General features: G+C 34.2%; 1 protein-coding gene across 2 annotated transcripts in view; it reads left to right on the top strand.

Moving 5' to 3' along the window:
• Window positions 1–12,184, top strand: part of MDGA2 (MAM domain containing glycosylphosphatidylinositol anchor 2) — an 826,249-nt gene that overhangs the window by 726,046 nt on the left and 88,019 nt on the right. For both annotated transcript variants that reach the window (XM_030854879.2, XM_060294784.1), the window contains one exon: window positions 11,810–11,958. In XM_030854879.2, the coding sequence (XP_030710739.1) occupies window positions 11,810–11,958 (149 nt within the window). The remainder of the gene's footprint in view (window positions 1–11,809; window positions 11,959–12,184) is intronic.

The following is a 12,184-nucleotide window of genomic DNA, read 5'->3' as shown; positions in this document are numbered from 1 at the left end:
GAATATTGAATGACCCAATATATTGGTAACAAAGGTCACATATACAAGTGAAATCAGAAGGATATGAATCAGGTTTTGGAGAATTACCATTTTGTAAGCAAGACCATCACTGCTGGGTAGAATAAAGGGAAGACAGAGATATCAGCATAACAGGGTAGGACACAGTATTCCAAAACTATTGCTCACAGCTTCCTTATATTATTTTGGGCAAGCATTAGATCCAGTTTTTAGAGGATAAGAAATGGTTCGAAATCAGTTTCTCCTGAGAGAAAAGAATTTTTATAATATTCTCTGACATCAGAAAAGAATAAAGCAAAGAAACCCAAATGTAGAAGTCCACACATATGTATGTGAATATTATATGTTTAGTATTTCTACTCTTAAGAGTCTGTTTAGCACTTAGTACAGTTGGATTTTTTCAGTAGATATTGGGTGGTAATAAAATCAATCTGTGAAAGAATCAAAGGACTTTTTAGTTCAGTGGAATCAAAGCCGTATCCCAAACCTCCAAGTGTCTATTTAAGCACTTGGCCTTTGTCCATCACCCTGAAGGGATGATTAATGGATGAGAACAGTGCAAAACTTGTTCCAAAGACATGCCAGAAACCAGACTTAAGATGGTCAGGTGAGACATTCCACAGATAATTGCCCACAACCTGATACATTGTCTTTTCTCAAGGGATATTTTGTGACATAGCAGTAAGTTGAGAAAGTTGATAGAGGTTTTCTTTTTATAAATTCTTTTTGAATTTCAGACCAGAGGATATAACCAAAGTTTTATAATTTTGCATTACTTATGTAAGCATTACTTAAGAAATCACTTTCTTTCATCGTTCTAATGAACTTTGTCTATTTCTAAAGCACTGATCAAAATGACAGTTGCTAGTAGCCTCAGCATCTAACTGCAGGCAGATACTTGCTTTGCAATGAGATCCAGACAGTGCTTCTTAGCAATACTATAAGAACAGTTATTTGTGCTTTAATCTTTTTCTTGCTCTAGGAGTCATATTCACAGATCTTTGGGTTATTCTTAGAGAGTCACAGTTATTCAGTTTCAATGACTGGTTTCCTTTATTCACATCTAAATCCACTTTATTAATTCAAGTTATATGTTTTGGAGAAAATAAATGTCCCTAGAAGATAAACAGCATACCTTCTGGGCTCCTCTCCAACTCACTTGAACACCTCTTACTCCCTGCCTCAATGATATTCCACGCATTCATATTCAGCAGTGGACCACCCACATGTGTGGCAGCGGTGCTTGCCAGGAAGTTAATGTGCTTCCTAAGTACACCATTGAACAGTCAGTCCTCTGGGCCTGAGCGCTGCTGGGTCAGTTCATCCAGCCATTCCCCCTCCATGCACACCCCCCAACCAGAGGTCCTTCAAAGGAACCCAAGGCTTTTAGACACTTTGGAACTTTTCAGTTTTTAGGGAACGTAAAGCTTTAGGAAAGACTGAATTATTTGCAGCTTATTATATATTCATTATTTCTGAGTTAAATGCTTAACAAGTACATGTAGTTCTCATTCTAGAGATTTAGTCAATCCTTATCTTTATAAATTCCTGACTTGATAATACTTTCAGATAACGATATAATATGGCAAATCTGGTTGAGTCCCAAGGGTAAATTGTAGTTTAAGTTTCCATACTCACAATGGGCAGAGTAGGGAAGTAGGGATCCTTGTTAGATTACTGGGAGTAGCATCTTATCAGGAAATCCACCAGCCTGTACAGTCTTTGTGTGCGAATCAGGAAAAAGGTGCCCCTTTCTTCAAGCAGTTGTAACTCCCATACCAGGGCACAAGTGGTTGCAACAGAAACAGAGCCTGGATTTCAGCCCTTTTCACCCCTTTAGCCAGTCACGCGCGGTAGAGAGCAACCCTATCCAAAGATGTTGGGTGTTAGAATAAAAAGGGCTTCCGATGTGGATTCAGAATGCAGCTTTGTTACTCCACAGTTGCTTACTATAGGGCAATTTGTTTAAGATCGCTAATCTTCACTTTCATCTTTCACAAAAGGAAAATGGTAAGAATATTCTCATCCTGCAGGGGATTGTGAATATTAAGAAACACAATGTATGCAAGTGGTTAGCATGGTGCCGGGCAAATAACAAAAATTAACCACATAAGTGCCTTTAATAATCTTATTTTTGTCTAGGAGAGATCAAGCATCAATTCTTCTTTAAGCCAGAAAAAACTGTTTTATTCCCTTGATTAAGCTTTCTCCTAATGTCACAATTAGAATATTTTCTGTGTACAGGTAAAACACTGCAAGCAGGCTTACGAAGAGGAAGACCCCAGAGGAAAGCATTTCATGAGAATTTTATGAGAAGTTGTATATCTATAGACATATACATGCTATATGAAAAGAAAAATCCAAATTGAACAAAAATAAATTGAGGGCTTCCCCTGGTGGCGCAGTGGTTGGGAGTCCGCCTGCCAATGCAGGGGACATGGGTTCGAGCCCTGGTCTGGGAGGGTCCCACGTGCCGTGGAGCAGCTGAGCCCGTGCGCCACAACTGCTGAAGCCCGCGCTCCTAGAGCCCGTGCTCCGCAACAGGAGAGGCCACTGCAGTGAGAAGCCCGCGCACTGCAGCGAAGAGTAGCCCCCGCTCGCCGCCAACTAGAGAGGGCCCGCGAGCAGCAATGAAGACCCGATGCTGCCAAAAATAAAATAAATTTAAAAAAAAAAAAAAAAAAAAAAAAAAAAAAAAATAAATTGAAACTCTAATATTGCATTGTCTGTGGGGTTTTTCCCTTGTTTGGGCATATTCTATTTCAAATTTGAACACTGGTATGTTTTTCATATACTGTTTCTGTTACATAATTCAGATTTACATAAAATTTCCCCACACTGTACACAACCTCAAGGGAGAATTTCTCTGACTGTCCCTTTGATGGAAGCTGGAATAAGAAAGAAAGGGCAGGAAAGCCTAAAATGACTGGCTTTTGAATTATATGTGAGACGTCTTTTGAGGATTCCTAGAAAAAGGAAAGGAAAAGTTTTGAAGTCTTATAAAACTGTGGGCCCTAGTAAATAAGCAGAGATTTTGGTTATTCCATATCTTGACTCATAAGTATCCATGTATATTTGAGGGGAATGCATATAGCATTTCTGGGCCATATAAGAATTAGCAATTGAGTTTATGAATAAATGGTTGCTAGTTACTTCAGTGATTTGATTTTCTAGCAGCATTTCTTAGGCATGGGATGTATAGGACAGGCGAGGGGAAATGGTCAGAGAACAGGGATGTACTCACTATTTTTATAAAACAGTGCACTTGCTACAAAATAGATTTGTGCTTAGCCCAGGAACTGGACACCATGTATATCTAATCATTTTCTGTTTCTGAATCTGCTTCTGTTTTGTGAAATTTAATGATCTATAGAATTTCTTCTGCAACCTCAATTGTTTGTGCTTCCCATGCCAGCACATACATACATATTACAGAGTTGGCTCATTAACAAGCATAGTTGTGATATATGAAAGAAATGGCATAACTCTTGAAAGGATAGCAAAAGAGCATCACAAAATCAGCCTAGAGCCATGATTGTGACATAGCCAAATGTGATACTCCAGATAGCTACTCCAACCTTGTCTTCCCTCACCAATGACAGGAAAGTTTGGTGTGTGCTTGCCTCACCCACTGACAATTGACCTGTACCATGTATTAATGAAATGTTTTTCTAAAATATAAAATGAAGCAAAATAGTTTTGTATTCTTCTGCCTTGGGAGTATGTGCTGCAATATTTCTGAAAAGAGAGATTTCTAATAATTTCATTTTATCCTAACATTCCTGAAATAAAATACATTGAGGAAGGTAGGGATGGTCAGACGCTCTCAGTCTGAAAGCCAACTTCCTTTGCATATTTAGGTAAATGGTGTAACCTCTCTTCCTTCTCACAAAATATTCATTTGGATCTTTTTGAGGGATGATCTGCAGACCAGACAAGGATAGTAGTCTGCATTATTTCATTAATTATGATATTCACATTAACTTTCCAGATTTGCAGTTCAAGCCAAGTAATATCCCTCTGCATTTTTGCCCTTCCAACTTCTGTGAAGACTAAAAGAAGTTAATATTTGTGGAAGTACTTTTTAACTGTAAATTCCTATATAAATTTGAGATACAGTTTCCATCTCTCAAGATTTTTCTTGCTTCATGAGTCCATGGTTGTAGTGGTAAATTATAGTAGAATAACTTTTAACAGCAATCCTAGACATACAATTCTGGTAGGTGTCTCAAATACTTGACAGAATAGTAGTGAGCAAAGGCCCTTGGGCCAACTCTATTTTGTACAAGGGGATAATTGAAGTACAGAATTTAAGAGCTGTCTTTTCTTCTTTCTCTCAAGTCAACCATCTTTATTCCCAGAGGAGCTCTCCAGATTATTTTTCTTTAGAACATGTGGTTTTTAATACACACAACACTTACTTAGATATTTCCAAGTAAAGTATCAATGGATTTATAATTTTTATTTCTAAACTTTCTCTAAACCCTTAGCAGTTTCCTATTTACAAGCCTAATGTGAAAGCTAATTGTTTCATCAAATCCAAATCATCTTTTAAATTTTTGGGACCAGATCCTAATCTAAGCCTATTTTGGAAAAAAAAAAAACCTCATATTATTCATATTTAACATCATTTTTGGCAAAGTACATTCAGGGTTTTAGAGTAAAAGGGTTATTCATTTAAGTTAAAATGTTATCTGGTAAGTGCATGCATTTATTTTATATTACCCAAGACAACCATATATATTTGGTGCGTAAGCCAGCAACTACTTTGCATAAATATTTTGTTCTAGGCTGATGCCAAAAAGGGGTCAGAGGTGACTCAATTGTGTTGAAATAGTGCTTCATTGAAGTTTTAAAAATATAAATAGGAACTCCACCCCAAAAAATACAGATGCAAATGACCATTTACATGAAAAATTTTAGTAGAGATATTTTTTGAGTTCAATTGGTTTTCTTCATATCCTCAACTGAGGGGACAGTATATAAAAAATGAGGTATCTGCCATCAAAGTGTTTATAATCTATTAAATAAAAGATAATTTAACATAACCATAGAAAGGGGGCAAATATTATAATTTGGGCAGTGCATGGAGTTAGTACAGCATATTAACAGCCACCATTGTATCAAAATGATGCAAGATGTAATAATAAGGATTTTATGAATAATTCTGAATCCTATTTTTTATTTGTCATTAAACAGGGTCTTATATAGAATAATTTAAGTATGAGAAATGAGTGCTTCATTTTAGTGAACATTTTCTTTTAAAGGTTTTAAAATTTGTGATGTTTTAAATACTTCATTAAATCTCTAAATATTTTTATTTACAATTTTTTTTTGTTTAATGATGTTGATATATCAGAGAATAACACATTGAATACCAAAAGGCTATGATATAGTAGTTGACCATTTTGGGGGGTGAATACACTAATGATATAGTAAATCTATTTCAATTTGCTCTAGAGAATTTTTTTAAAGTATTGCTTGTATACATCTGCAAACTATAATTGGTTGTTTTAATCAAATGTCTGTGAGAGATAAACTAAATTCTCTTAAAAGTTATTAAAGTCTTTGTCAACAGGTAGCTACTACATGTGAGAATATTGAACTTCTAAGTCTTTTCATTTGGGGCACTTTTTTTAATTCCTTGGGTTGTTTGAATACTTATAAAAGATATAGATTTTCAGCTGTGAGTACGTACAATTGGAGAGACCTGGCCAATTCTGAAAATCATAAAATTTGGAATATTATTAACATGTCAACTCATTGGATAAGTAGAAGAATTTTGAATTTGTATTATATTACCTCTCAAATTATATCATCTTGAACTACATGAATTAGTAGTATCTATAATATCATAGTTGAATAGTTGTGACAGATATCTTATGATCACAATTTAAAGCCTTAGAATACTTACTATCTGACCCTTTATACAAAAAGTTTGCTGAAGCCTGGTTTAGAAGGTGGTCTGGTAGAGTCACAATTACCTTAGGCATCCTTGAGGAGAAAGGGAGCAAATTACAGAGTTTCTTAACTTTTTCTTCCCTGGCATATCAATATTTATGTTAACATATCATTATCAAAGCTCTCAAAATAATTTTTTAAACTACAATCAGAAATAAAAACATGTAAATGCTATATCAATTTTACAGTAATTATCCCATTTTATTTTCTCTTTGCAAAAATCACCCTAAATATCATATTGATGGATTAATATTAAAAACATAGGCATGCCTAGGGAAGGTTGTTCTTGGTCAGTAGCAGTAAATTTATTTAATGGCTATAATTAAATTAAAACTAGCTTTATTTAGAGATATTATCTATTATACCACAATTCTGATTTTTTTTAAAAAATGTATGTGTGTGAAAATTGAAACATCAATATTATTCTAAAACAACAAGGTGGTAGTTGCTTTACATTGTTCAGTCCACTCCATTGGCCCCAATTACATTATGTCTAAATCTGGGAAAGGGCCTCTAATCAGAAAAATAAAAATGATCATACAGAAAATATTTTCAGGAGTACTTATATATTGGTGTAGTATTACAATGTGTTTTCCTAATTAAATGTTAAGTATGGTAGTATAAATATTTATCATTGAAGAAAGAGTAATTAAAGGAAGGATAGTTGTGATTTGGGTACCAAAAGGTAAGAATTGATAAGCAGGTAGAAATTACACCAAGAAAGCATTTCAGTTTAAGGAGTCAAAATGTGTGAGGATAAAACTAGAGTTTTAGGAACTTTCAGTCACTGGCAAGCTGAGTCACTAGAATGCAGGCAAGCGAAACACAATATAGAGAAAAGTTTACTGACTCATTTATACAGTACTGAGATTGCTGTTTTTACTGATCTTGCTGTTATGTGGTACCTCATTTCTAACATCTCATCTTAATTGGCCCATTAACCTCATCTCCTATTGCCTTAAAATTCCAGCTCCCAAGGATACAAACACCAGCAACACTCCTTTTCTCCCTAAGCTCCTGTTCAGTGTCTGATTTCCGTTCTTTGTTTTTTGACCCCTAAGAAACAATTCCTTTTCTGCTTGCAAGCTTAGGAATGCATGTAAGAAAGATTTTTGTTATACTTTAATCTAACATTTTTAGACTGGGAAAGTGACATGTCATATATTCTTAATATATCTTTTACTTTGAGGTTTATGCATAAAATAATATTTTGAAAACTCAATTTACTCACTTTTGAGAAGCTATTTGCAAAGTAGAATAAATGTACTTTTATATAAATTTTTAAAAATTTGAACAATTAAATTTTTCTCTATATATATTTTAAGAATATTTTAAAATCCAAAATCTGTAGATAATCATACATATCTAAAAATTATCTGCTAATTTAGATAATGAATATAGTTCTAGCTCAGTTAGTTTTAAATGATTTAAACTCGAACAATGTTGCATAAAAATAAAAGTAGACTATAAAAGAGAATGAAAAAAATTTTTGGTGTGCTTGCTAGGACAAAAAAAATGCCTGAAGGATAAAAAAGAAGAAAAATTATGAATTCTTTCCCTGTTGAACCAGCAGATGTCATGTTTCGTTGTTACAGCCTAAGATTATTATAAGGGCATTTCCTTTGTATTACTATGTATACTGTGTGCTTCTTACAAAACAAGTGTATAAATATTAAATATGATTGGCTCTGAAATCAGAGAACAAATTTGTGGGGTCTTTTTTTTTACTTTTAAGATAGATTTCTCAAACAAAGTCAGAAAGCATTTTTCCTTTATCAAGTTTATCCAAAAGAGGTTTAGTACAAAGTATGCTCTGAGACGTAGCAAGCATATTTATATTTAACTATAACTACACAAAATCATTTCTTATCAGTAATTATTTGTTGCTAATCAATATTATTTATGCACCAGCTAAAAAAGCTTTTCTCATCTTTAATTCTAAGGTGGTAACAATTATTCAACTAAATTAAAACTATATCAACATCCATATGTCATCACCATATCTATTCTGTCCCAAAATTTATCTGTCATATGAGACACTGGAACTGGTCATCTCTATTTCCTTTTCCAGTCTAATATTTCATGAAAAAATATTACATATGTCACTCATATGTAATGCGGAATGTCAATGCAAATAAACTTAAGTATTTTCAGAAATACATTGAAAAGCCTTCGTAACAATCTCTAATTAAAAATAAAGATAGAATTTTATAGTAAAATTGGATCTATTTAGAATATTCAAATGAGGGTTAAATTGTAGCTTAATTTTTCACAACCCTGAAAATAGATTTTGATAAACAAATTCATGTTTTCACAATGTCATGAGAATTTTTTTTTAACTTCAATGTCAAACTACTTCAATAACCTGAAAAGTATTTATTTAGATAAACAATCAGTTCTAGTATTATGACAATTTGCATTTATGACATGCAGCTAGTTTACCCTTCTGGCAGTCAACAAAAAGCAGGATTAGAATACAGATAATAGAAACATTAAATGGAATTTATAAAATAAATGTGCTTAAAACAATTGAAATAATACAAGAAACAGTAGGCAAATGTTTCATAGCACCCTAGAGATTTGAGACTGTGCCTTACCTTAATGGCCATTTTGTGGACAGTCACTCACCCATATCGACCCTGCTAAATGGCAGTTAGGTATTGACTAAATACCTCTAGTGAAGGGAAAATCATCCGTATTCAGAGAGGATTGCTAGAACATTTCTAAGTCAAAATATGTATCCTTTAATACCCACTCACTGGCATTCATCTTATTTCATAGATCTGTTAAAATTTAGCCTGTGATGGAGTTTCAACTCTCAGAAAACTTCATTTGCCAGTTTTTGAGAGATTTTTTTTTTCCTTTTCCATGCTAAATAGACTTTATTCTCTTCTCATTTCTCTTTGAATGTATCATTCATTTTATGAAAAACGTGATACTTAGAACTAAATCTAATACCCCTTGTATTTCCCTCTTGGCTAAAAAACAAAAGCAAGCCCCTCTTCTCCCTGTGCCCCTCAAAAAAAAACAATAAGCAAAATGAAAAACCAACCATTGAGACTCTTTATCTCCTCAATTCAATCTAGACACTAATGTCTAATGAAAACACTCTAAGTTGACATTTCTCACTTAAAAAGCTCTTTACTTCATTTATAGGTTTTGGATGGTTTTTTTTTGTTGTTTTTTTTTTTTTTTTTTTTTGCGGTACGCGGGCCTCTCACTGTTGTGGCCTCTCCCGTTGCGGAGCACAGGCTCCAGACGCGCAGGCTCAGCGACCATGGCTCATGGGCCCAGCCGCTCCGCGGCATGTGGGATCTTCCCGAACCGGGACACGAACCCGCGTCCCCTGCATCGGCAGGCGGACTCTCAACCACTGCGCCACCAGGGAAACGCCTTGGATGCTTATTTTTAATCAAAACCCCTGGCTCTTTATCTAGGCTACTACTAAATGTACCTCCTCAATAACAGTTTGGGAAATTTGGTCTCAAATACAGGTTGTCAGTGATGTTTTGGATATTTATTCATTCATTCAGTATATTGTGTTCCTCTCATCTAGATTTTGCTAAGTGTTGTGAACATGAATTTGTGCTATCATGTAGTTACTAATAATAAAAATATCATACAACATATAGAAGAAATAAAATGAATGTGATGACTCTTTTCCAGAGACCTCCTTCTATGCAAGATTGTTTGTATAGAGTTGATAATCCATTTTCAATAAAACTGAATGAATATTCATAGAACATTTTTTAATGCACACAGTGTTGATATAGGAGACTTTTCCAAATGTTACTAAAATTCAGATATGTAATTCAATGTATTTAATTTTACTAGTAAATTTGTCAAAAATTAAATTCAGTTCATCTGACTTTTTTTCCTGGTGAACCTCACCAGGGTAATAGAGACCATCACTTTCATTCTTAGTGTTCAACATTCATACTTTATATGTAATAAATTCTTATGAATCAACTCTTCTGCAATCCCTAGATGATAGATGACTAATGATGGAGAAAAAGAAAAAACCAGGTAAGATATATTCCTGTATACAGGAACCCAGGAGGAAAACCCCAGGAGGACATTTAATATTTAATCTAATTTAAAAAAAAAAATCTGTTGAATAATGTACAACTTATTAAATCATAATCCAGTAAAAATTGCAAAGCTATTTGAAAAGTTGGAGAAAATGTAAGCAATTTCCAGGAAGACAGAGGCCATACCTCCTTGTTCATTGCCTAGAACACTACTTGGCATTCAATAGGCTCTAACTAAATACTGATTTAATAAATAAATGTATTATTGGTAAAAAGTAGATAGTGTGAAAAAAATCTATATTTCAGAATATCAAAAAGTTGGGATACTTTCCTGGTGGCACAGTGGTTAAGAATCTGCCTGCCAGTGCAGGGGACACAGGATCAATTTCCTGGTCCAGGAAGATCCCACATGCTTGGGAGCAACTAAGCTCGTACGCCACAACTGCTGAGCCAACGCACCACAGCTACTGAAGCCTGCACATCTAGAGCCTATGATCGGCAACAAGTGAGGCCACCACAATGAGAAGCCCCCACACCACCATGAATAGTAGCCCCTGCTCACCTCAACTAGAGAAAGCCCGCACACAACCATGAAGACCCAATGCAGCCAAAAATAAATAAATAAATAAATTAATTAATTTTTTTAAAAGTTGGACATATAATTCCCATGGTCTGTGAATTTTTCTATTTGGCAATTAAAAGACAAAAACTGAGATGGTTTTTGTATGTTACATATACTATGTATACCTCACATATCCTTAAAATCTAAATAAAAGCCTTTTTCGTTATTGACCAAAGTTCTTGTGTTGTTAAGTTTTTGTTTGGTTAATTTCAGTTTAGTGACCAAAGACATGGATAATATAAACACAAATTGTCATCTTCACTGATTTTTTTTTTGACAGAGTTGATCATTTACTTGCTGACATACTTCTTTTTTATTATTTATTTATTTTTTCTGGAAGTATAGTTGATTTACAATACTATATTAGCCTCAGGTGTACAGCATAATGATTCAATATTTTTATAGATTATATTCCATTTAAAGTTAGTATAAAATGATGGTATATTTCCCTGTGCTGTACAGTATATCCTTGTTGCTTATTTTATATAGTAGTTTGTGTCTCTTAATCCCATACCCCTATCTCACTGATGTACTTCTTTTGATTTCTAGGATACCACATTTTAAATTTTCTTCCTGTTCACTGGTTGTTCTGTCTCAGGCCTTTGTGGGGTTTGTTATCTCCTCCCATATCTCTTAACCTTGGATTGCCCCAGTGGTCAGACCTTAGCCTTTATCTACACACACTCCCTTGGTGATCTCATCAGTCTCATGGCTTAAATTTAAACTCTTATCTATATGCCTGTGGTTAGCAAGATTATGTCTCCAGCCCTGGCCTCTCCTGAATTCTAGTCAAGTGTATCCCACTTAATGGCTCCATTTAGATCATTCAAATTGTTCAAAAATAATTTCCTGATCTTCTCCCCCCAAATTTGATCCTCCCATAACTTTACATATCAGTTGATGGAAACTTCATTCTTCTGGTTGCTTAGATCAAAAAACTTGCAGTCATCCTTGATTCTTCTCTTCCTCTTACACTGCTTATACAACCAACCAGGAAATCTTCTTACATCTCTTCTCAAATTCTCCAGAAATTGATTAGATTTTAATCACATGACTTTTTAAATACAAGAATTACTTATGGAACACGAAGTAGAAAGTAATAAAAGGGCATAAAGAATAAGTAAGTATGTTTAACTGTAACATGTCATTTAAATTTAAGGACTTTTTCTGTTTTTAGGAAAGGCCTATGCTCCAGAATTCTATTACGATACCTACAATCCTGTGTGGCAGAACAGACACCGTGTTTACTCCTATAGTCTACAGTGGACTCAAATGAATCCTGATGCAGTAGATCGGATCGTTGCATACCGGTTGGGTATTAGGCAGGTGAGGAATTTAATTGTCTTCTTTTGTGTGTGTGTGATCCTCTGTGAAGACCTTGTTACTATGATGTGTTGCTATAAAGTTTTAATCAATTTGCATGAATTCCAGAATATATTTTTCTATATCAAAGATAATATTACCTTACCCAGAACTGTTCCAAATTATTTATTTATTTCCAAATCTTTGAAATTAATTTATGCATTTTTCACTATGACAGGAGACATATTAA

This window comes from Globicephala melas, chromosome 2, assembly GCF_963455315.2.
Source record: "Globicephala melas chromosome 2, mGloMel1.2, whole genome shotgun sequence".
In the NCBI taxonomy this organism is placed as follows: Eukaryota; Metazoa; Chordata; class Mammalia; order Artiodactyla; family Delphinidae; genus Globicephala; species Globicephala melas.
This window is presented reverse-complemented; position numbering and strand designations above follow the sequence as displayed.